Source organism: Hyla sarda, chromosome 1 (assembly GCF_029499605.1).
Source record: "Hyla sarda isolate aHylSar1 chromosome 1, aHylSar1.hap1, whole genome shotgun sequence".
In the NCBI taxonomy this organism is placed as follows: Eukaryota; Metazoa; Chordata; class Amphibia; order Anura; family Hylidae; genus Hyla; species Hyla sarda.
This window is the reverse complement of record NC_079189.1, coordinates 17,640,945-17,664,312: the sequence shown is the minus strand read 5'-3', so window position 1 is coordinate 17,664,312 and position 23,368 is coordinate 17,640,945. Positions and strand designations below refer to the sequence as shown.

Sequence of the window (23,368 nt, the reverse complement as noted above, 5' to 3'; positions counted from 1 at the left end):
CGTTCAAAGTTGATCACCGCGTCTAAAATGAAAGTAAATGCTTCCCAGCGGCTCAGTCGGGCTGATCGCGGTGAAATGGCGATGTCCTGATCAGCTAGAATGCGAGCGGAGGTTCCCTTACCTGCCTCCGTCGCGTCCGATCGGCGATTGATTGCTCCAAGCTCAGGCTTGAGCAATCGACCACCGATAACACTGATCTCTGCCGTGTCAATGCACAGCAATGATCTGTGTATGAGATCGGTATGTGCAGTGCAATAGCCACTAGGGGGGGCTATAACATAGCAAAAAAAAATTTGTAAAAAAAAGTTAATAAAGATCTTTTAACCCCTTCCCTAATAAAAGTAAAAATGACCCCCTTTTTCCATAAAAAAAAAAAATTGTAAAAATAAAAATAAATATATGTAGTATCGCCGCGTGCGGAAATGTGCAAACTGTAAAAAAATATCATTAATGAAACCGTACTGTCAATGGCGTACGCGCAAACGAATTCCACAGTCCAAAATAGCGTATTTTTGGTCCCTTTTTATATCATGAAAAAATTAATAAAAAGCGATTAAAATTTCCGATTAATATAAAAATGGTACCAATAAAAACTTCAGATCACGGTGCAAAAAATGAGCCCTCATACCGGCCCGAACGCAGAAAAATTAAAAAGTTATAGGGGTCAGAAAATGACAGGGGCCGGAGCATCGTTACGTCACGGCTCCGCCCCTCGTGACATCACGGCCCGCCCCTTTCAATACAAGTCTATGGGAGTGGGCGCGGCGGTCGTCACGTCCCCTGCCATAGACTTACATAGTTACATAGTTACATAGTTAGTACGGTCGAAAAAAGACATATGTCCATCAAGTTCAACCAGGGAATTAAGGGGTAGGGGTGTGGCGCGATATTGGGGAAGGGATGAGATTTTATATTTCTTCATAAGCATTAATGTTATTTTGTTCCATGAATGTATCTAATCCTGTTTTAAAGCTGTTAATTGTTCCTGCTGTGACCAGTTCCTGAGGTAGACTGTTCCATAAATTCACAGTCCTCACGGTAAAGAAGGCGTGTCGCCCCTTGAGACTAAACTTTTTCTTCTCCAGACGGAGGGAGTGCCCCCTCGTCCTTTGGGGGGGTTTAACCTGGAACAGTTTTTCTCCATATTTTTTGTATGGGCCATTAATATACTTATATACGTTTATCATATCCCCCCTTAAACGTCTCTTCTCAAGACTAAACAATTGTAACTCCTTTAATCGCTCCTCATAGCTAAGATGTTCCATGCCCCATATTAGTTTAGTCGCGCGTCTCTGCACCCTTTCCAACTCCGCAGTGTCCCTTTTATGGACAGGTGCCCAAAACTGAACAGCATATTCCAGGTGAGGCCGTACCAATGCTTTATAAAGGGGGAGTATTATGTCCCTGTCCCTGACTTGCATCAAGGGGACGGGCCGGGATGTCACGAGGGGTGGCGCCATGACATCACGCGGCTCCGTCCCCTGTATCGCCCGTCATTACGCACAGAGCAAACTCGCTCTGTGCTGTAATGATAGCGCGGTGCCGCAGCGGGGATCTTGGGGGTCCCCAGCAGTGGGACAGCGGCGATCTGACATCTTATCCCCTATCCTTTGGATATGGGATAAGATGTCTAGGGACGGAGTACCCCTTTAAGGGGGTTAAACAACAGGCTGCCATTTTGAATTTATCGTAGCACCCAAAGTAGTAAACCAACTATTTTGTGGGATTCCTACCTCATACCTGTCCTACACTTTTATATTATTCTTTTTTCCCCCAGATTGCTGTATGACACAGACGCCGGTCACATGAGCTTCGTGGAAGAAGTCTTTGAAAACCAGGCCAGACTTCCCGGTGGACAATGGATTCATATGACTGAAGCCTACACAGATGTGGTACGGAAGAAACTTAGACTGTTTAGATAGAAATGTTGAGGTTATACCAAAATATGATTGTTGCTGCTGTGAGCAAAGGGATTGTGGGTAAGGATAGAGGGGGAATTGTTACAAAAAAAAGCTAGGGGTTAAGAGAATTTCTTGTGGTACCGTATTTTTCGCCGTATAAGACGCACTTTTTCTTCCCCAAAACTGGGGGGGGGGGGGGGAAGTTGGTGCATCTTATACGGCGAATACACACACCTATCGTGGCGGTCCCTGCGGCCATCAACAGCCGGGATCCGCGGCTAATACAGGACATCACCGATCGCGGTGTTGCCCTGTATTAACTCTTCAGTAGCGGCGATCCAAGCTTATCGCCGCGTCTGAAGCGAAAGTGACACTAACCCGGCTGCTCAGTCGGGCTGTTCGTGGTGAAATCGCGGCATCGCGAACAGCTTACAGGACACCGGGAGAGACCTTACCTGCCTCCTCGGTGTCTGCTCCGTGCCGGAATCCCCTGCATGGCCCGGCGCTCTCCTTCGACGTCATCACGTCGTCGCGCACGCCGTCCCGTCATCCAATAGGAGCGGAGTGCGTAGCGACATGATGACGGCGACGGAGAGCGTGGATCCCCGGGAAGAAGACGTCCGGAGCCGTGGCTGTCCGGGCATGCTGGGAGTTGTAGTTTTGCAACATCTGGAGGTCCGCAGGTTGAAGATCACTGTTGGGTGCAGAATCTTTTTTTTTCTAGATTTTGCACCTTTAAAGGAGTAGTCCAGTGGTGACCTAGTAGTGAACAACTTATTCCCTATCCTAAGGATAGGGGATAAGTTGCAGATCGCGGGGGGTCCGACCGCTGGGGCCCCCTGCGATCTCCTGTACGGAGCCCCGACAGCCCTCAACATACAATAGTTTCAACATACAATGGTCTTTTCTGGATCATTGTAACTTGAAACCAGACTCAACATACAATGCTATGAAATCTGCGAAACATGTCAATGGCTGGAAGAACCGACCAATCAGAATGGACATTTCACTGCTAAAACCCCTGTATTCCTGAAGTGCATGCACTGCCTGGTGTCTGGTAGCGCCCCCTACAGTACATGGAAGTATTACATGTTCTGTACTCTTTACCTGTCTTACTGAAGTGTATGCACTGACTGGTGTCTGGTAACGCCCCCTACAGTACAGGGAGGTATTACATGTTCTGTACTCTTTACCTGTATTACTGAAGTGCATGCACTGCCTGGTGTCTGGTAGCGCCCCCTACAGTACAGGGAAGTATTACATGTTCTGTACTCTTTACCTGTACCAGGGTTACCTGCTCTTTTTGGACACCTGCTAAGGGCGACTCCATTTAACCTTTTTAGGACATTGTGTACAGTACAGGACCCTGAAGAAGCTCCTGTCCTCTACATAGACCAGTGTTTCTCAACTCGGGTGCCTGCAGCTGTTGCAAAACTACAACTCCCAGCATGCCGGAACATCCTTTGGCTGTCCGGGCATGCTGGGAGTTGTAGTTTTGCAACAGCTGGAGCCACCCTGGTTGGGAAACACTGAAATAGACAGTGATTACAGCTCCCAGCAGATCTTTATTACTTTTATATGTAACGATTTACTTTATCTATATTAGTTATCTACTTGTTTTTCTTTAATCCTCACTTTTTTTTCAATTTTTGGGTGACATTTTGGTGGCTTCAGAACCAATTACCAGGTTTCCATAGAGTAATGATCTCAACATACAATGGTTTCAACATACAATGGTCGTCCCGGAACCAATTAATATTGTAACTTGAGGGACCAGTGTACTCTGTCCAAGGTTTCGATAGGATTAGTAAATCTTATTGGGGGAGATTTATCAAAACCTGTGCAGAGGAAAACTTGCCCAGTTGCCCATAGCAACCAATCAGATCGCTGCTTTCATTTTTCACAGGCCTTCATAAAAATGAAAGAAGCAAGCTGATTGGTTGCTATGGGCAACTGGGCAAGTTTTCCTCTGCACAGGTTTTGATAAATCTCCCCCATTATCTTTATTACATTTATTACTAAAGGTGTTATTCAGGCTTTAAAGGGGTATTCCGCCCCTAGACATCTTATCCCCTATCCAAAGGATAGGGGATAAGATGTCAGATTGCCGCGGTCCCGCTGCTGGGGACCCCCGGGATCCCCGCTGCGGCACTGCGCTATCATTACAGCACAGAGCGAGTTCGCTCTGTGCGTAATGACGGGCGATACGGGGGACGGAACAGCGTGACGTCATGGCGCCGCCCCTCGTGACATCACGGCGCGTCCCCTTAATGCAAGTCTATGGGAGGGGGCGTGACGACCGCCACGCCCCCTCCTATAGACTTGTATTGAAAGGGGCGGGCCGTGACATCACGAGGGGCGGAACGATGCTCCGGCCCCTGTACCGCCCATCATTACGTGCAGAGCGAACTCGCTCTGTGCTGTAATGATAGCGCGGTGCCGCAGCGGGGATCCCGGGGGTCCCCAGCGGGACCGCGGCGATCTGACATCTTATACCCTATCCTTTGGATAGGGGATAAGATGTCTAGGGGCGGAATACTCCTTTAAGAATTGATGGCCTATCCTACAGACAGTCCATTGATGATAGTTGGGTGGGAGGGCACCCCATGATCAGCTGTGTGTAGAAGCCGCAACACTTAAAGGGGTATTCCGGACAAAAACATTTGATCCCCTATCCAAAGGATAGGGGATAAGATGTCTGATCCCGGGGGGGCCTGCTGATGGGACCCCCCGCGATCTTCCTTCAGCACCTGCATTCTATGCGGGGACTGCGTCTCTAGTTTCGGAAACCTCCGGGTTTCTGGGACTGGGGATGTGACATCACGCCACGCCCCCTTAATTCATATCCATGGGAGGGGGCGTGACATCACAGTCCCGGAAATCCGGAGGTTTCCGAAACTAGAGACGCAGTCCCTGCATAGAATGCAGGTGCTGCAGGGAGATCACTGGGAGTCCCAGCAGCGCTCCAATGTCCCAGTGCTCCAAGGCAAAACCTATACCAGGTCCTTTCCAGGTGTTATTTATAATACTGGTGTCTTCTTAGTGGCATGGGTGCCCTTGACTCCCATGAGAAACCAGGGTCCAGGTGTGACTCTGCACCCCCTATAGCTATATCTCTGGGTTTTGCCTTTATGGTTCTTTAATGCATCATCTAATGGTCTTTATTATTTTATGGCTTTCAGAATGGAGAAAAGGTTCTCCCTAAAGATGAGATCGAATGTCCTCCTGGGTGGAACTGGGAAGATGAGGAATGGACAACGGATATTAACCGAGCCGTGGATGAGCAGGGTAAGGATACTGACTGCATACTGTAGATGCGGTAGCCACGGGGTGTTAGTAAGAATACCTGTTCAGTTTGTGATGCCAGTGCACCGTTATCCTTAACCCCTTGGGAGCATTGTTGCCTTGCTGGGACTTGTGGTGCATACACCAAACAGATTTATACTACTGACTTGTGAGACGGAAGGATGAATCCTGGTAGGTAGGGTTCTTCCGCAGGAGCATGATCTTCCACCGTAGGAGTAAGGCTGGGTTCACACTACGGTTTGTATTTACGGTTCCCGTATACGGCTGGGAGGAGGGGGGGCTTAATTGCGGCGCCCGCACTCAGCCGTATACGGGAACCGTATTTAATGTATGTCTATGAGCCGACCGGAGTGAACTGCAGCCTCCGGTCGGCTGCGTTTTCGGCCGTATGCGGTTTCCCGACCGTAGGCAAAAAACGCGGTCGACCACGTTTTTTGCCTACGGTCGGGAAACCGCATACGGCCGAAATGCAGCCGACCGGAGGCTGCGGTTCACTCCGGTCAGCTCATAGGAGTACCCCTTTAAGTATTTGTGCTGCAGAATTATTATTATTATTATTTTTTTTACCTTAATGGTTTATAGAAAAAAACTTCTATCGAGTGACTTTCTGCAGATTTTTGTGACACCTTTAAAATATGAAGCAAACTAGTAACACAGCAAACCACACAATACTATTCCATAGGAGGCAAATCCAAAACCAGGGAAATGTGGAGGAGAAAATGGGTTAGAAAAAGATACATGAATGGAATAGAGAGGTTCTTACCTGACTTCTGTTGTAAGGTGGCAGTACATGTGCTAATGGTTATCACTAGAGATGAGCGAACTTACAGTAAATTCGATTCGTCGCGAACTTCTCGGCTCGGCAGTTGATGACTTTTCCTGCATAAATTAGTTCAGCTTTCCGGTGCTCCGGTGAGCTGGAAAAGGTGGATACAGTCCTAGGAGACTCTTTCCTAGGACTGTATCCACCTTTTCCAGCCCACCGGAGCACCTGAAGGCTGAACTAATTTACGCAGGAAAAGTCATCAACTGCTGAGCCGAGAAGTTTGTGACGAATCGAATTTACTGTAAGTTCGCTCATCTCTAGTTACCACCGATCTAATGGTGCCGGGATACTTATATTCATGCACAGCGCCACCGGCTCTGCCTATAGGCAAAATAGTCAGCTGCCTAGAGCGCCCTCTTGATGGGGTTGGGTTGCCATCTTTCTTGTAAAAAAATAAATAATACCCGCCATGCTAATTTGCAAAGTTATTTATACATGCGTAACATCACAGAAAACACATACCGTACTTTTCGCCGTATAAGACGCACTTTTTCTTCCCCAAAACTGGGGGGAAAAAAGTCGGTGCGTCTTATACGGCGAATACACCCCTATCGCGGCGGTCCCTGTGGCCATCAACGGCCGGGACCCGCGGCTAATACAGGACATCACCGATCGCGGTGATGCCCTGTATTAACCCTTCAGAAGCGGCGATCAAAGCTGACCGCCGCGTCTGAAGGGAAAGTGACACTAACCCGGCTGTTCAGTCGACTGAATAGCCGGGTTAGTGCTTACAGGACACCGGGAGGGACCTTACCTGCCTCCTCGGTGTCTTCTCCGTTCAGGGATCCCCTGTATGGCCGGCGCTCTCCTTCCTCGTCATCACGTCGTCGCGTACGTGCGTCGGCGTGCGTAACGACGTGATGGCGGCGACGGAGAGCGACGGGGACACGGCGACAGCGATGGAGCGACATCCAGGGCAGCGGTGACGGGTCCGGAGCGGGGGGGGGGGAAACGTGAGTATTACCTCCTATGCAGTGGTCTTCAATCTGCGGACCTCAAGATGTTGCAAAACTACAACTCCCAGCATGCCCGGATAGCCGTTGGCTGTCCGGGCATGCTGGGAGTTGTAGTTTTGCAACATCTGGAGGTCCGCAGGTTGAAGACCACTATTGGGTTCAAAATCTTAATTTTTTTAGATTTTGCACCTATAAATTGGGTGCGTCTTAAACGCCGGTGCGTCCTATAGGGCGAAAAATACGAGTATGTGGGGGAAATTTTGTCCTATTCTGACCCCTATAACTTTTTATTTCTCCTTATACGGGCCTGTATGAGGGCTAATTTTTTACACCCCGATGTGTAGTTTTATCATTACCATTTTAGTTTTGATGGGACTTTTTGGTCATTTTTTTTTTTTTTTTATTAAATTCGGGATTTGCAATTAGTTACTAACTACAACCATACAGTGTATGCCCCGATACAGCCTGTGTCTCAGCAGCTGCCCCAAACAAAAACTACAACTCCCAGCATGTTGGACTATATAGTAGTATATAGTATAGGTCAGTGTTTTCCAATCAGGGATGCATCCAGCTGATGCAAAACTACAACTACCAGCATGTTGGACTATATACACTGCTCAAAAAAAATAAAGGGAACACTTAACCCCTTAAGGACACATGACGTACTAGAACGTCATGTGTCCACTCCCGATCTATAACGCAGGGCCACGGCTATTAACCCTTTAGACGTGGCGTTCAAAGTTGAACGCCGCGTCTAAAGTGAAACCGAAAGCATGGCGGCTAGCTCAGTGGGCTGTTCGGGATAGCCGCGGCATCCCAAACAGCTTACAGGACAGCGGGAGGGCCCCTACCTGCCTCCTCGCTGTCCGATCGCCGAATGACTGCTCAGTGCCTGAGATCCAGGCATGAGCAGTCAAGCGGCAGAATCATCGATCACTGGTTTCCTATGAGAAACCAGTGACCAATGATGATCAGTGTGTGCAGTGTTATAGGTCCCTATGGGATAACAATGATCAGTGTGTACAGTGTTATAGGTCCCTATGGGATAACAATGATCAGTGTGTGCAGTGTTATAGGTCCCTATGGGACCTATAACACTGCAAGAAAAAAGTGAAAAAAAAAGTGAATAAAGATCATTTAAATCCTCCCCTATTAAAAGTTTGAATCACCCCCCTTTTCCCATAAAAAAAACACAGTGTAAATAAAAATAAACATATATGGTATCGCCGCGTGCGGAAATGTCCGAATTATAAAATTATATCATTAATTAAACCGCACGGTCAATGGCGTGCGCGCAAAAAAATTCTAAAGTCCAAAATAGTGCATTTTTGGTCACTTTTTATATCATGAAAAAATGAATAAAATTAATAAGTCCTATCAATGCAAATATGGTACCGTTAAAAACTTCAGATCATGGCGCAAAAAATGAGCCCTCATTCCGCCCCATACACGGAAAAATAAAAAAGTTATAGGGGTCAGAATATGACAATTTTAAACGTATAAATTTTCCTGCATGTAGTTATGATTTTTTCCAGAAGTCCGACAAAATCAAACCTATATAAGTAGGGGATCATTTTAATTGTATGGACCTACAGAATAAAGATAAGGTGTCATTTTTACCGAAAAATGTACTGCGTAGAAACGGAAGCCCCCAAAAGTCACAAAATGGCGTTTTTTTTTCAATTTTGTCTCACAATGATTTTTTTTCCATTTCACCGTAGATTTTTGGGCACAATGACTGACGTCATTACAAAGTAGAATTGGTGGCGCAAGAAATAAGCCATCATATGGATTTATAGGTGCAAAATTGAAAGAGTAATGATTTTTTAAAGACAAGGAGCAAAAAACGAAAAAGCAAAAACGGAAAACCCCCCGGTCCTTAAAGGGTTAAACAACACAATGTAACTCCAAGTCACTGACACTTCTGTGAAATCCCACTGTCCACTCAGGAAGAACACTGATTGACAATCAATTTCACATGCTGTTGTGCAAATGGAACAGACAACAGGTGGAAATTATAGGCAATAGTGTTGAGTGCGAATATTGGAAATGCAAACTTATACTGCGAATATCGGCACTTCGCAATTTCGAGAATATTTAAAATATAGTGATATATATTCGTAATGATGAATATTAGTTTTTTTAGTATTTTTAATTTTTTTGCGAATATGCAAATGTGAAAAATTTCCAGGAATATCAGCACTTCCAGTCAGAGGATACTGATCCCTCCCTTCTTTTAGTTGAAATATATAATCGCGCATGCGCACTATGCAAATTTCATTAAACATTTTTGCATGAAAAAAAAAAAAAGAGAACGAATGTGAATATGCGAATTTCACAAACATAGGACAAATATTCGTCCATATATTTGCGAAATATCACTAATTTGAATATGTCCCCTGCCGCTCTTGACCAATAGGCAATTAGCAAGACACCCCCAATAAAGGAGTGGTTCTGCAGGTGGTGACCACTTCTCAGTCCCTATGCTTCCTGGCTGATGTTTTGGTCACTTTTGAATGCTGGCGGTGCTTTCACTCTAGTGGTAGCATGAGACGGAGTCTACAACCCACACAAGGGGCTCAGGTAGTGCAGCTCATCCAGGATGGCACATCAACGCGAGCTGTGGCAAGAAGGTTTGCTGTGTCTGTCAGCGTAGTGTCCAGAGCATGGAGGCGCTACCAGGAGACAGGCCAGTACATCAGGAGACATGAAGGAGGCCGTAGGAGGGCAACAACCCAGCAGCCGGACCGCTACCTCCACCTTTGTGCAAGGAGGAGCAGGAGGAGCACTGCCAGAGCCCTGCTAAATGACCTCCAGCAGGCCACAAATGTGCATGCGTCCACTCAAACGGTCAGAAACAGACTCCATGAGGGTGGTATGAGGGCCCGACGTCCACAGGTGGGGGTTGTGCTTACAGACCAACACCATGCAGGCCGCCTGGCATTTGCCAGAAAACACCAAGATTGGCAAATTCGCCACTGGCGCCCTGTGCTCTTCACAGATGAAAGCAGGTTCACACTGAGCACATGTGACAGACGTGACAATCTCTGGAGACGCCGTGGAGAATGTTCTGCTGCCTGCCACATCCTCCTGCATGACCGGTTTGGCGGTGGGTCAGTAATGGTGTGGGGTGGCATTTCTTTTGGGGGCCGCACAGCCCTCCATGTGCTTGCCAGAGGTAACCTGACTGCCATTAGGTACGGAGATGAGATCCTCAGACCCCTTGTGAGACCATATGCTGGTGCGGTTGGCCCTGGGTTCCTCCTTATGCAAGACAATGCTAGACCTCCTGTGGCTGGAGTGTGTCAGCAGTTCCTGCAAGAGGAAGGCATTGATACTATGGACTGGCCCGCCCGTTACCCATACCTGAATCCAATTGAGCACATCTGGGACATCATGTCTCGCTCCATCCACCAACGCCATGTTGTACCACAGACTGTCCAGAAGTTGGCGGATGCTTTATTCCAGGTCTGGGAGGACATCCCTCAGGAGACCATCTGCCACCTCATCAGGAGCATGCCCAGGCTTGTAGGGAGGTCATACGGGCACATGGAGGCCACACACACTACTAAACCTCATTTTGACTTGTTTTAAGTGTGGTGGCCCAGTACGGGATGGTGTTTCCTCATACTCTCCTGTCCTGTCATGCAGTGTCCCTCAGTGTCCCCAGGACCCCCTGAGTTGTTTTTCCCCATGTAAATATTGTGATAGCTTTGGGTAGTTGGGTGTATGGAGTGTAGCTTTGCGGTGACTAAAGGGTGTCTGGTTAACCCTTTCTATTCGTGACGCCAGGGTGAGGGCTCCTCTGTGATACTCCTACCGCCACCCTTCCCAAGAACGATATGGAGGTAGAGAATAATTGAATGTCCACAACCGGAGAGTTTTGCTGAAAACAGTTGGAACTTTTACTGAAGATTTTATGCAGGCTTCACAACAGGAACTCTCTACCAATGCAAATTCTCTTGGAGATTGACAAAGGTTGGGACCTTTAGCAATTTTGAGTCTTTAGACTGATATGCGCTGTTCCACTGGATTTAGGGGACTTAGTTTCGGTCCAGTAGTCACGCTAGCTTTATCGGGGATTAGTTTAGAACTCACGGTTTAGTTTCTGCTGAGGCCGGTAGGTTTTCAGGCCTTCCGTGTCTTTGAAAGTTGTGTAGATCCGTCCTGCTAGTCCGGCATCCACGAGAGCAGCAACCCAAGAGAGCGATAATTGGCTACAGCTCACCTTTACACATGGGTAACATATGACCCAAGGATCTCCAAAGGTTCTCTAACAAACCATAGAGGAATTAACGCGGTCACATGACCGAAGGTCCTGCGACACTAACAAGGTAAGCATACTAAACATTATATTAAATATACACATTATTATTAAATATGTACATATAAACATCACAGAATTAGAATAGAGAAGAGGCGACTAGGGACCCTACCCGAGCGTAGTTACTCTGACTTGGGGGACCACCATACAAGGTACGGTATGCAATACGGTACCGGGACACCACAATATGTTATGCATTTTATTGTGTGTTGTGACTTTAATAAATGTACCATGCAATTGTTACCCAGGAGGTACTAGTGACCAGCTGACCCCAAAGGTGACCTATGGGCTCCCTTCTAATTTCCCCCATATAAACCCTGGGTGGAGCTAGCTCTCCTGTTCCTGAGGTCCAGTATAGTCAAGTCGTCTTAGTGTGTGTGTCCAGAACATTGGAGGCCTTAAAGGGGTACTCCGGTGAAAACCTTTTTTTCTTTTAAATCAACTGGTGGCAGAAAGTTAAACATATTTGTAAATTACTTCTATTAAAAATTTACAAATCCTTCCAGTACTTATTAGCTGCTGAATGCTACAGAGGAAATTCCTTTCTTTTTGGAACACTGATGACAGTGTATGCTAAGGGCAGCATGGTGGCTCAGTGGTTAGCACTGCTGCCTTGCAGTGCTGGGGACTTGGGTTCAAATCCCACTAAGGACAACAATAAATAAAGCGTTATTATTATTATTATAATAACGTCAGCAGAGAGAACTGTGGTAGTGATGTCATTAGAGAGCATTCCAAAAAGAAAAGAATTTCCTCTGTAGTATTCAGCAGCTAATAAGTACAGGAAGGATTCATATTTTTTTTTTATAGAAGTCATTTACAAATATGTTTCACTTTCTGCCACCAGTTGATTTAAAAGAAAAAAGGTTTTCACCGGAGTACCCCTTTAAGTCAGGTCCTGCAGCTACAAGTCAAGTCCTGCAGCCACAAGTCAAGTGCACAGTAAGCTAAAGTCACAGTCCTGTCAGTCAAGTCAAGTCTGTGGTCTATCCAGCATGGCCTGCACTAAATTCTCCTGTCTACTACAAGTCCCAGCAAACCTGCGAGGTCTCTGCGTCACTGGTCACCCCCTTGGGCTCCAGCTGTACTGCATAGACTGTACCAACTGTTTACCCTCAGTAAAGCTACCGTTGTCCGTAACTTGGCGTCGTTGTCTTCATTGCCCCTGTGCCCAGCCCAGGATCCAGCAGTATACCTTCGGGTGGTTAAGGCTAAACCACGCCCTGGCGTCACGAACAAGGGGTAACAACATCTGCCCTGCACCACACACCCCGCCATTACCACATAAGTAAATTACATAAAGTTGGATCAGCCTGTAGTGGGGTTTTCCACTTTGATTTTGAGTGTGACTCCATATCCAGACCTCCATGGGTTGATAAGTTTGATTTCCATTGATAATTTTTGTGTGATTTTGTCGTCAGCGCATTCAACTATATAAAGGCGAAAGTATTTCATACGATTAGTTCATTCATTTAGATCTGGGATGTGTTATCTTAGTGTTCCTTTAATTTTTTTGAGAAGTGTGTGTATATATAGTATAGATCAGAGTTTCCCAACCAGGGATGCCTCCAGCTGTTGCAAAACTACAACTCCCAGCATGCCCGGACAGCCAACGGCTGTCTGGGCATGCTGGGAGTTGTAGTTTCGCAACAGCTGTAGGCGCACTGGTTGGTGCAACATTCCGGGAGCTGGAGGATTGGTTGGATAAATACCGGCCATTGCATTGCCGAGATTTTTAATATATCAATACCGGCAGAGTGGCCAAAACAGTTTTATGCACCTTTTTTGGATCTTTTTTTGGAAGCTGCTGTGTCTATGCCTTTCAATGTTATGCTATGTATATTGTGTGTAGGGTTGTTGTGTGTTGTTTTATACACAATCCGCATGACTCTCTACGGGGGAGATTTATCAAAACCGGTCCAGAGGAAAAAGTGGCTGAGTTGCCCCTAGCAACCAATCAGATCACTGCTTTCATTTTTCAGAGGCCTTTTCAAAAATGAAAGTAGCAATCTGATTGGTTGCTAGGGGCAACTCGGCAACTTTTCCTCTCCACAGGATTTGATAAATCTCCCCCCTTGTATGTAGGGTTGTTGTGTGTTTTTTTTTTATACACAATCCGCATAACTCTCTACGGGGGAGATTTATCAAAACCTGTCCTGAGGAAAAGTGGCTGAGTTGCCCATAGCAACCAATCAGATCACTGCTTTCATTTTTCAGAGGCCTTTTCAAAAATGAAAGAAGCGATCTGATTGGTTGCTAGGGGCAACTCGGCAACTTTTCCTCTCCACAGGATTTGATAAATCTCCCCCATTGTATGTAGGGTTGTTGTGTGTTTTTTTTTTTTATACACAATCCGCATAACTCTCTACGGGGGAGATTTATCAAAACCTGACCTGAGGAAAAGTGGCTGAGTTGCCCCTAGCAACCAATCAGATCGCTGCTTTCACTTTTTCAGAGGCCTTTTCAAAAATGAAAGAAGCGATCTGATTGGTTGCTATGGGCAACTCAGCCACTTTTCCTCTAGACAGGTTTTGATAAATCTCCCCCCAACTTTCCTCTCAGGCTGGGAGTACGGCATCACCATCCCCCCGGACCGCAGACCCAAATCCTGGGTTCCTACAGAAAAGATGTATAACACCAACCGGAGGAAGCGCTGGGTCAGACTGCGCCGGAGGGACCCCAAGCAAATCGAGATTTTGAAAAAGGTGAATTTATTTCCCAAATTTATCTAATTTCTAATTCTTTTTTTTTCTTCTTTTTTTTAGATTTAAACAGAGGGCACATTTAGGGGTATCGATGTGCGGCAGATGGGTCATTCGTTGGAAAAATTTCTGATCACCAAATACTTTAGTCCATCAACATATAGGGGGACATTTATCAAAACCTGTGTAAAGGCAGAGTGGTTCAGTTGCCCATAGCAACCAATCAAATTGCTTGTTTCATTTTTCACTGGCCTCTTTAAAATTGAAAGAAGTGATCTGATTGGTTGCTATGGGCAACTGCACTGCTCTTCCTCTGCACAGGTTTTGATAAATCTGCCCCATACTGTATAATTATACATACCACCAGGGCCGGTTTTAGGCTTAGTGTGGCCCTAGGCAAAACCAAAAGTGGGGCCCCAAAAGTCGTAATAGTGCGCTAACCAGATTTGCACATTTTTGGTCACTTCAAATACCATAAAAGATATCTAAAAAGCTATTGAAAAGTCCCATTAAAACAAAAAAGGTACCGATAAAAACTACAGCACAGCGCAAAAAATGACCCTCATACATCCCCATATACAGAAAAATAAAAGAGTTATAGGGATCAGAATAATACAATTTTATATTTTGGTACAGTTCCCCCACATTAGATGCAGTACAGTTCCCCCCACATTAGGTGCAGTATAGTTCCCCCACATTAGCTGTGCAGTACAGTTCCCCCCACATTAGGTGCAGTATAGTTCCCCCACATTAGGTGTGCAGTACAGTTCCCCCACATTAGGTGTGCAGTACAGTTCCCCCACATTAGGTGCAGTACAGTTCCTCCACATTAGGTGCAGTACAGTTCCCCCCACATTAGGTGCAGTACAGTTCCCCCCACATTAGGTGCAGTACAGTTCCCCCACATTAGGTGCAGTATAGTTCCCCACACTAGGTGCAGTATTGTTCCCAGACATTAGGTGCAGTATAGTTCCCCCACATTAGGTGCAGTACAGTTCCCCCACATTAGGTGCAGTACAGTTCCCCCACATTAGGTGCAGTACAGTTCCCCCCACATTATGTGCAGTACAGTTCCCCCCACATTACGTGCAGTACAGTTTCCCCCACATTAGGTGCAGTATAGTTTCCCCACATTAGGTGCAGTACAGTTCCCCCACATTAGGTGCAGTACAGTTCCCCCACATTAGGTGCAGTACAGTTCCACCACATTAGGTGCAGTACAGTTCCACCACATTAGGTGCAGTACAGTTCCCCTACATTAGGTGCAGTACAGGTCCCCCACATTAGGTGCAGTATAGTTCCCCCACATTAGGTTCAGTATAGCTCCCCACATTAGTTGCAGTATAGTTCCCCCACATTAGGTGCAGTATAGTTCCCCCACATTAGGTGCAGTATAGTTCCCCACATTAGGTGCAGTATAGTTCCCCCACATTAGGTGCAGTATAGTTCCCCCACATTAGGTTGGCAGTATAGTTTGCCCACATTAGGTGCAGTATAGCTCCCCACATTAGGTTCAGTATAGTTCCCCCACATTAGATGCAGTATAGCTCCCCCACAGACATATAGCCTTCAGACATATACAGTGTATGGCTGGAGGCTGTATGCCTGTGTACTGCCCCACTTCAGTGTTCCGACCATCGCTCCTCCGGTCCGGGGTCACGATCTACTGCTATGGCCTATAGACCATAGCAGTAGGTCTTGGGACCGGAGGAGCGGTGGTCGGAGCACCGAAGAGGACATGCTGCCAGCTGGTGCTGGTGACTTACTATTCCGACCGGCGCATGTCCTCCTCACAGCTCCGCTCCTCCGTTGCTATGGGTGCACGCATGGGACGTCAGTGACGTCCGTGTGTGCGCTAACTCCCGGCGGCCCATGCCTTTTTAAAATTAACGAGGTGACCGCCACAGAAAGGAGACAGAGACATCTTTGTGTCCCGAAAAGATTTTTCGGGACACAGGGATGTCCAGAATGTGAAAGGGGCCCCTGCGGGCTGCTCAATGGTGGCCGCGGATCTCTCCGGGCTTGATTAGGCCTATGCTGAGCAGCTGGCAGGGGGCCCCCTGGGGGATGGGGCCCTAGGCAATCGCCTGGTTTGCCCCGCCCTAACGCCGGCCCTGCATACCACTGACCTGACCCTGCAGTTCTTAAAAGGGTATTCCTGGAAAAAACTTTGATTTATATATATATATATATATATATATATATATATATATATATATATATCAACTGGCTCCAGAAAGTTAAACAGATTTGTAAATGACTCCTATTAAAAAATCTTAATCCTTCCAATAATTATCAGCTGCTGAAATTGAGTTGTTCTTTTCTGTCTGGCAACAGTGCTCTCTGCTGACATCTCTGCTTGTCTCAGGAACTGCACAGAGTAGAAGAGGTTTGCTATGGCGATTTGCTTCTACTCTGGACAGTTCCCATCAGAGAGCACTTAGACAGAAAAGAACAACTCAACTTCAACAGCTCATAAGTACTGAAAGGATTAAGATTTTATAATAGAAGTAATTTACAAATCTGTTTAACTTTCTGGAGCCAGTTGAGTAAATTACAAATCTTATTTATTTTACCAGCTATATCATATGCAAAAAAAATATTTTAATGACAGTGCATATTTAAAGACTATGACCCCAATATATATAACTTGCTAATATAGTGTTATCACAAATGGACCCCCAAATCCCCTGTTCTTCGACCCTCTCCATAGACATGAATGGGAGTGTAGGAGGCAGACAGATGTCCCTATGGATTCCAGGGTGGGGATCCAGCTGATCCATTATATCTTCGGGGGCCTCGCTTTCCTTACACATCCTGAGGTGTTCTAGGCCACAGATCTCACCACTAGATGTCTCTATCAGACCGCGGTGCGAGACAGCCTGATGTGGTATATGCTCCCTTCATAAATCGTCTTATTGAAAACCAAGAGTAAACAAGAACCCGGCAGCCCAGCGTCTGCCAGATGCACTTTTTATAACCTGTAACAGTGAAATGGCATAGCATGCCTGTCATAAGAGACGGAAGCCCAGAGATCCTTAGAAAGGCTAGCACAGGGGCCGTTGGGGCTGTCAAGTCTCGTGTCCTGCATCCATCCCAGCGACTATCTGTGGCCACCAGCATGAGGATGTCTGCAGAGCCCATACAACTTCACAATTCACCTACATACTGGCATCGAAATACTTATCGGGTAATATTCAGCATCTTAGTTATTATATTGGTGTCTAGGAAACTTGGATGACCCATATGGTCTCCTGTACATGGTTGTGGAAACCTACTTTTTCTATAGGACTATATAGGAAATACAATGCTTTTGGAAAATCTTCAGGGCCTTTCACTTTTTTCACATTTTGTTATGACCTTGTGCAAAATGTATCAATTAATAAATAAGTTTTTAAAGTTTTCATTCAGAATATCTTTACTTTATTCAGCTTTTCCTCAACTCTGACCACTCTCCCTGTCCCCACAGCATGCTGCTGCCCCCACCATTCTTCACTGTAGGGATGGTATTGGGCAGGTGAGGATCAGTGCCTGGTTTCCTCCAGACATGATGCTTCCCCCACCATGATCACTGTAGGGAGGGTATTGGGCAGTTGATGGGCAGTGCCTGGTTTCCTCCAGACATGATGCTTCCCCCACCATGATCACTGTAGGGAGGGTATTGGGCAGGTGATGGGCAGTGCCTTGTTTCCCCCAGACATAATGCTGCCCCCACCATGATCACTGTAGGGATGGTATTGGGCAGGTGATGGACAGTGCCTGGTTTCCTCCAGACATGATGCTGCCCCCACCATGATCACTGTAGGGATGGTATTGGGCAGGTGATGGGCAGTGCCTGGTTTCCCCCAGACATGATGCTGCCCCCACCATACTTCACTGTAGGGATGGTATTGGGCAGGTGATGGGCAGTCCCTGGTTTCCTCCAGACATGATGCTTCCCCCACCATGATCACTGTAGGGATGGTATTGGGCAGGTGATGGGCAGTGCCTGGTTTCCTCCAGACATGATGCTGCCCCCACCATGATCACTGTAGGGATGGTATTGGGCAGGTGATGGGCAGTGCCTGGTTTCCTCCAGACATGATGCTGCCTCCACCATGCTTCACTGTAGGGATGGTATTGGGCAGGTGATGGGCAGTGCCTGGTTTTCCCCAGACATGATGCTGCCCCCACCATGATCACTGTAGGGATGGAATTGGACAGGTTATCTGCAGTGCCTGGTTTTCCCCAGACATGATGCTGTCCCCACCATGATCACTGTAGGGATGGTATTAGGCAGGTGATGGGCAGTGCCTGGTTTCCTCCAGACATGATGCTGCCCCCACCATGATCACTGTAGGGATGGTAATGGGCAGGTGATGGGCAGTGCCTGGTTTCCTCCAGACATGATGCTGCCCCCACCATGATCACTGTAGGGATGGTATTGGGCAGGTGATGGGCAGTGCCTGGTTTCCCCCAGACATGATGCTGCCCCCACCATGCTTCACTGTAGGGATGGTATTGGGCAGGTGATGGGAAGTGCCTGGTTTCCTCCAGACATGATGCTGCCCCCACCATGATCCCTGTAGGGATGGTATTGGGCAGGTGATGGGCAGTGCCTGGTTTCCCCCAGACATGATGCTGCCCCCACCATGATCACTGTAGGGATGGTATTGGGCAGGTGATGGGCAGTGTCTGGTTTCCTCCAGACATGATGCTGCCCCCACCATGATCACTGTAGGGATGGTATTGGGCAGGTGATGGGCAGTGCCTGGTTTCATCCACAAATGATGCTTAGAATTGAGGCCGAAAACCTAGATCTTGGTTTCATTAGACCAGATAATTTGGTTTCTCACTGTCTGAGAGTCCTTTGGGTGCTTTGTTGTAAACTCTAGGCAGCATTCATGTGTGAGGCTTCTTTCTATTCACTTTGCCATAAAGCCCAGATTGGTGGAGGCTGAAGTAATGGCTGATCTTCTGGAATTTTCTTCGATCTGCACACAGATCCAGAGAGACCACTTGGTTTATACTCACCTTCCTTACCAAGGCCTTTCTCCCCGATTACTTAGTTTGGTGAGGTGGCAGCTCTAGGAAGAGCCCTGGCTCTACCACAAACATCTTAAATCCAAAAATCATGTAGACCATTGTGCCCTTGGGAACTTTCAGTACAACAGAAATGATTTGTTCCCTTTTCCAGATCTGTGCCTCCACACAATCCTGTCTCTAAGCTCTACAGACAGCTCTTTCTCACTCATGGTTGGTTTTCTCTGATATACGTTGTCAGCTGTGAGACCTTATACAGACAGGTCTGTGTCTTCCCAAATCCTGTCCAGTCAGATTAATTTATTCCAGGTAAAGAAACATCTTAGAGATGATCAAGAGAAATGGAAGGAACCAGAGCTAAATTTTAAGTGTCATAGCAAAGGAACTCAATATTTATATCTATCTAAAATTTTAGTTTTTCTTTTTAATAAATTATCAAAATTCTAAAATTCTATTTTTCGTTTTGTCATTATGGGATATTGAGTGCAGATGTTTTTTTTTTTTTTACTTAATTTTTATTTTATTTTAGTATAAGGCCGCAACATAATAAAATGTAAAAAGGGTCTGAAAATTTTCTAAAGGCATTGTATTTTAGGTGGGAATAAACTTCCAGCTGCCATATTGTTTAAGGGTAGTGTCCTATGGTAAGGTATGGTAATTCTCTGTTAGGTTGAACAATTCTTCAGTCAGCATCATTTTTAATAAATAAAAGGCTCCTTTGTGTAGATATTAGTGATACATAGTCTAGAGGATCTGGGTGATGGGACTGAGCTAGTGAGCATATGTGACACCAGAATTGGACATATAAGGAGGACTTTCTGAGAGAAAACCTAAAGACCACCAGAGGCACCATAACAAATACACTACAGCAATAGCTAGAGGCAGTATTATTCCTATTGAATACTCATTTTCCCACTTCCTGTCTGGTGTACATCCTGTAATGAACTTTCTGTTCCTGCTGGACACTCTAGTTGGGAATTCAGTCAACTCTAATCCCCCCCCCTCCCCCACTACACCTTCTTGGCTATAACTCCACCCACTATACCTACAGGGACCTCCCACAAAGTGGGAAGGAGATAGTTGGCTGAATTCCCAGCTAGATTGTCCAGCAGAAACAGGAAATCCATGAGGATGAGCACTAGACAGGAAGGATGAGCACTAGACAGGAAGTGAGGTGATGAAGACAACAGAGCGAACAGTCTGAATCAAAAGAAGAACAGCATGAAATGTAGTAAAATAACTTTTTTTTTTTTTTACCAACATATGTCCATTTTTCAATTGTGAAAAAATAGATTAATCATTGGAGAACCCCTTTAAAGTAAGATGGTCTTCCTCACCAATATCTGTGGAATGGCAGACTGTCTAATGTTTATGGGGCGTTTTGTATAATATGACTGCCTCATGTATATGGCAGATGTCATGTTGAAGAAAAATCTGGAATGCTCACCAGTTTATCATTTGACTTGTTTCTTACTTATAGCACAAGCCGGACGAGTCAGAGAGCGAGGGCTGGGAATATGCCTCTCTCTTTGGATGGCGTTTTCATCTACAATATCGAAAGACAGACAGCTTCCGCCGGCGAAGATGGAGGAGACGGATGGAGCCCCTGGAACAGACGGGAGCCGTGGCTGTTTTTGCCTTAGAGGGGTCTCTGGTAAGTGAAGATTTTTTTGCTTTCATGTTTATGCTCCAATCTTTGTGAGCTGACTCAATGAGGAATTTATTTATTAGCACATTTTTTTTCCAAAAATAATCCATATGATTTTTTTGTGGAGAGCAGACCAAGAACATTCAAGTTTTTTCCAGGGAGTCCAATTCCAGTCATGCCCATCGATCAACGGCTTAGTGTTGTCATTTCTTTATTGTTTACCTTTGAAATGAAACTGTAATACCAGGCGTAGCCTCTTCCTAAAGTATGGCGCTGTTTCTGGTTAACAATGAAGCACATTTTGGTCCTTTGAATCCGATGACTGGTGAAAAAGCAGTACCACTGCCGATCTGCTCCTATGACAGACTATCATTATTGTAGCCCCAGAGGACCCTTTCCCACCTTTCCCAACAGATCAAAGCAGGGCGGACACAGACAGCAGAGGGCCCCTGTACAAGGAATGTTCCTGCCCCCCCCCCAAAAAAAAAAAAACTTAAGAAGAAATAAAAAAAAAAGTACTATGCCATAAAATTGCACTGCAACTCACATTAATCTGCAGTATTAGGTAGGCAGCAGTTTCCCCACATTAGGTAGCATAGTTTCCCCACATTAGGTAGCATAGATTCCCCACATTAGGTGGCAGTTTCCCCACATTAGGTAGCATAGATTCCCACATTAGGTAGCATAATTTCACCACATTAGGTAGCATACTGTAGATTCTCCACATTAGGTAGCAGTTTTCCCACATTAGGTAGCATAGCCCCCCCAACATACACAGACACACACACAAACACACAGAGACACAGACACACACACACACAGAGACACACACACAGACACACACACAGACACACAGAGACACACACACACACACAGACAGACACATACAGACACACACACAGAGACACAGACACACTTACCTGGCCTGCACAGCCCTTCTCCTCTACGGCGGCGGCCTGATGAGTGACTTCACTGACGTCCTCCTGCGTGGGTCTGTTGAGGTACGTCACTTGCGCGACATCCCTCGTCAGACCCAGGTCGGCTGCAGACTCACTGTCTAAATGCCCGGCCCTACCATGAACCTACTAGGCACACAAAAAAAGGGGGCAGCAAAGTGCCGCCTGGGACCAATGGTCCCACCGGATTCCATGGTAGGACCGCCCCTGGAAAGCGCTACGGGCCCCCTCAAACACTGGGCCCCTGTGCAGCCGGTTCAGATATGTCCGCCCCTGGATCAAGGCCTCATTGTCAACAAAAATATTGTGTGACAAGAGAGAAGCTTTCCCATGTATTTATAAGCAGGTATTTTGAGTATATTTATCCTGACATAGACAGAAGTGGTCAAAGTTAGTTCTATGTGGTATACAATAGAATGTCTTTCAGGGCTGCACAGACTTGTTCGACGTACCTTAAAGGGGTACTCCACCACTAAGTATAGGGGATAAGATGCCTGATCACAGGGTCTTGCTGCTGGGACCCTCGCAATCTCCATGCAGCACCCGGCATTCTAAACAGTATGTTTAGAATGCTGGGTTCCCGCGGTGGTGGTCATGTTGTCACGCTACGCCCCCTTGTGACCATGCCACGCTCCCTGCATTCATGTCTATGAATGACATGAATGGAATGGGTGTGGCGTGAGATCATGACCCCTGCCACGGGAACCCAGCATTCTAAACATACTGTTTAGAATGTTGGGTGCTGCACGGAGATTTTTTTTTTGGGGGGGGGGGGGGGGGTCCAAGCGGCGGGACCCTGCAATCAGGCATCTTATCCCCTATCCTTTGGATAGGCAATAAGCTGTCTAGGGGCAGAGTACCCATTTAAAGAGCATTCAAAAATAATCCAGATACCTAAAAAACATGGAGGAACGAGCAGAGGAACACCAAACAGTGCGGTATCTTTGTTGGTATAGGGGACACAGTTGTGTTTCAACCAGAGAGGCTGAAAATGTAGGCATCTCAAAAAATAATTCACTCCTTAGATTTATTACCAAGTGTTATAGACAAGAGCAGACCAGATGAAACCCTATGTGCATGATCGATGCTCACTTGTTCCAATGGTTCTAAGCTTTGTGAGCAAAAAATAGAGCCAGATCATGTTCTCCGCATGAGGCCATGTACATTCCGGTGGCTTGGTGGATTTGCCAGGAGGACATGACCTCGGGCCACAATGTACTGCAGTGTATAACAGGTCCTTCATCAGAGACCCCTCATAGAAACCACAAATCCCAACTCATTCCATTGCTGGCTGCCTGTGCCAAATAACGGGGATCCTTTACCAAGCAGCATTAGGGGTCCAGGGAAAATAAGGAATAAAAAATGTCCTTGGGTCGATCTTCTTAACCTTTCTCCATACGTCTTGCCAGATCTGGTGATTGCTTAATATCCGTTTCTGTCAGTGTTAGTGGAAAAGGTTATCTCTCCTAACACCGCGGGATGGCTGGGATTTGCCAGTGGTCTGGCTGTAATATAAAAAAAACATTTCTCCCTCTTCATTTGCTACTTAGCCTGGCTGTGTGAGCTCCTTCCCGTCTGTGCTCAGAGAGCGAGGCTGCAGGGAGCTGCTCGGGAGGTTTGGGCTCAACTCTTTAATGTGGGCTTTTGTATAATGGGGTCAGGCCTGGTTTTACAGTAATACTGTACAATAAAGTCCTACTGTTGGGCCCAGTTTAGCAGGAGTAGAT

At 46.3% G+C, this 23,368-nt stretch overlaps 1 protein-coding gene across 3 annotated transcripts in view; it reads left to right on the top strand.

Moving 5' to 3' along the window:
* Window positions 1–23,368, top strand: part of DYSF (dysferlin) — a 438,078-nt gene that overhangs the window by 268,089 nt on the left and 146,621 nt on the right. For all 3 annotated transcript variants that reach the window (XM_056552799.1, XM_056552788.1, XM_056552789.1), the window contains exons 27-30: window positions 1,778–1,892; window positions 5,084–5,189; window positions 13,876–14,018; window positions 20,518–20,691. In XM_056552799.1, the coding sequence (XP_056408774.1) occupies window positions 1,778–1,892; window positions 5,084–5,189; window positions 13,876–14,018; window positions 20,518–20,691 (538 nt within the window). The remainder of the gene's footprint in view (window positions 1–1,777; window positions 1,893–5,083; window positions 5,190–13,875; window positions 14,019–20,517; window positions 20,692–23,368) is intronic.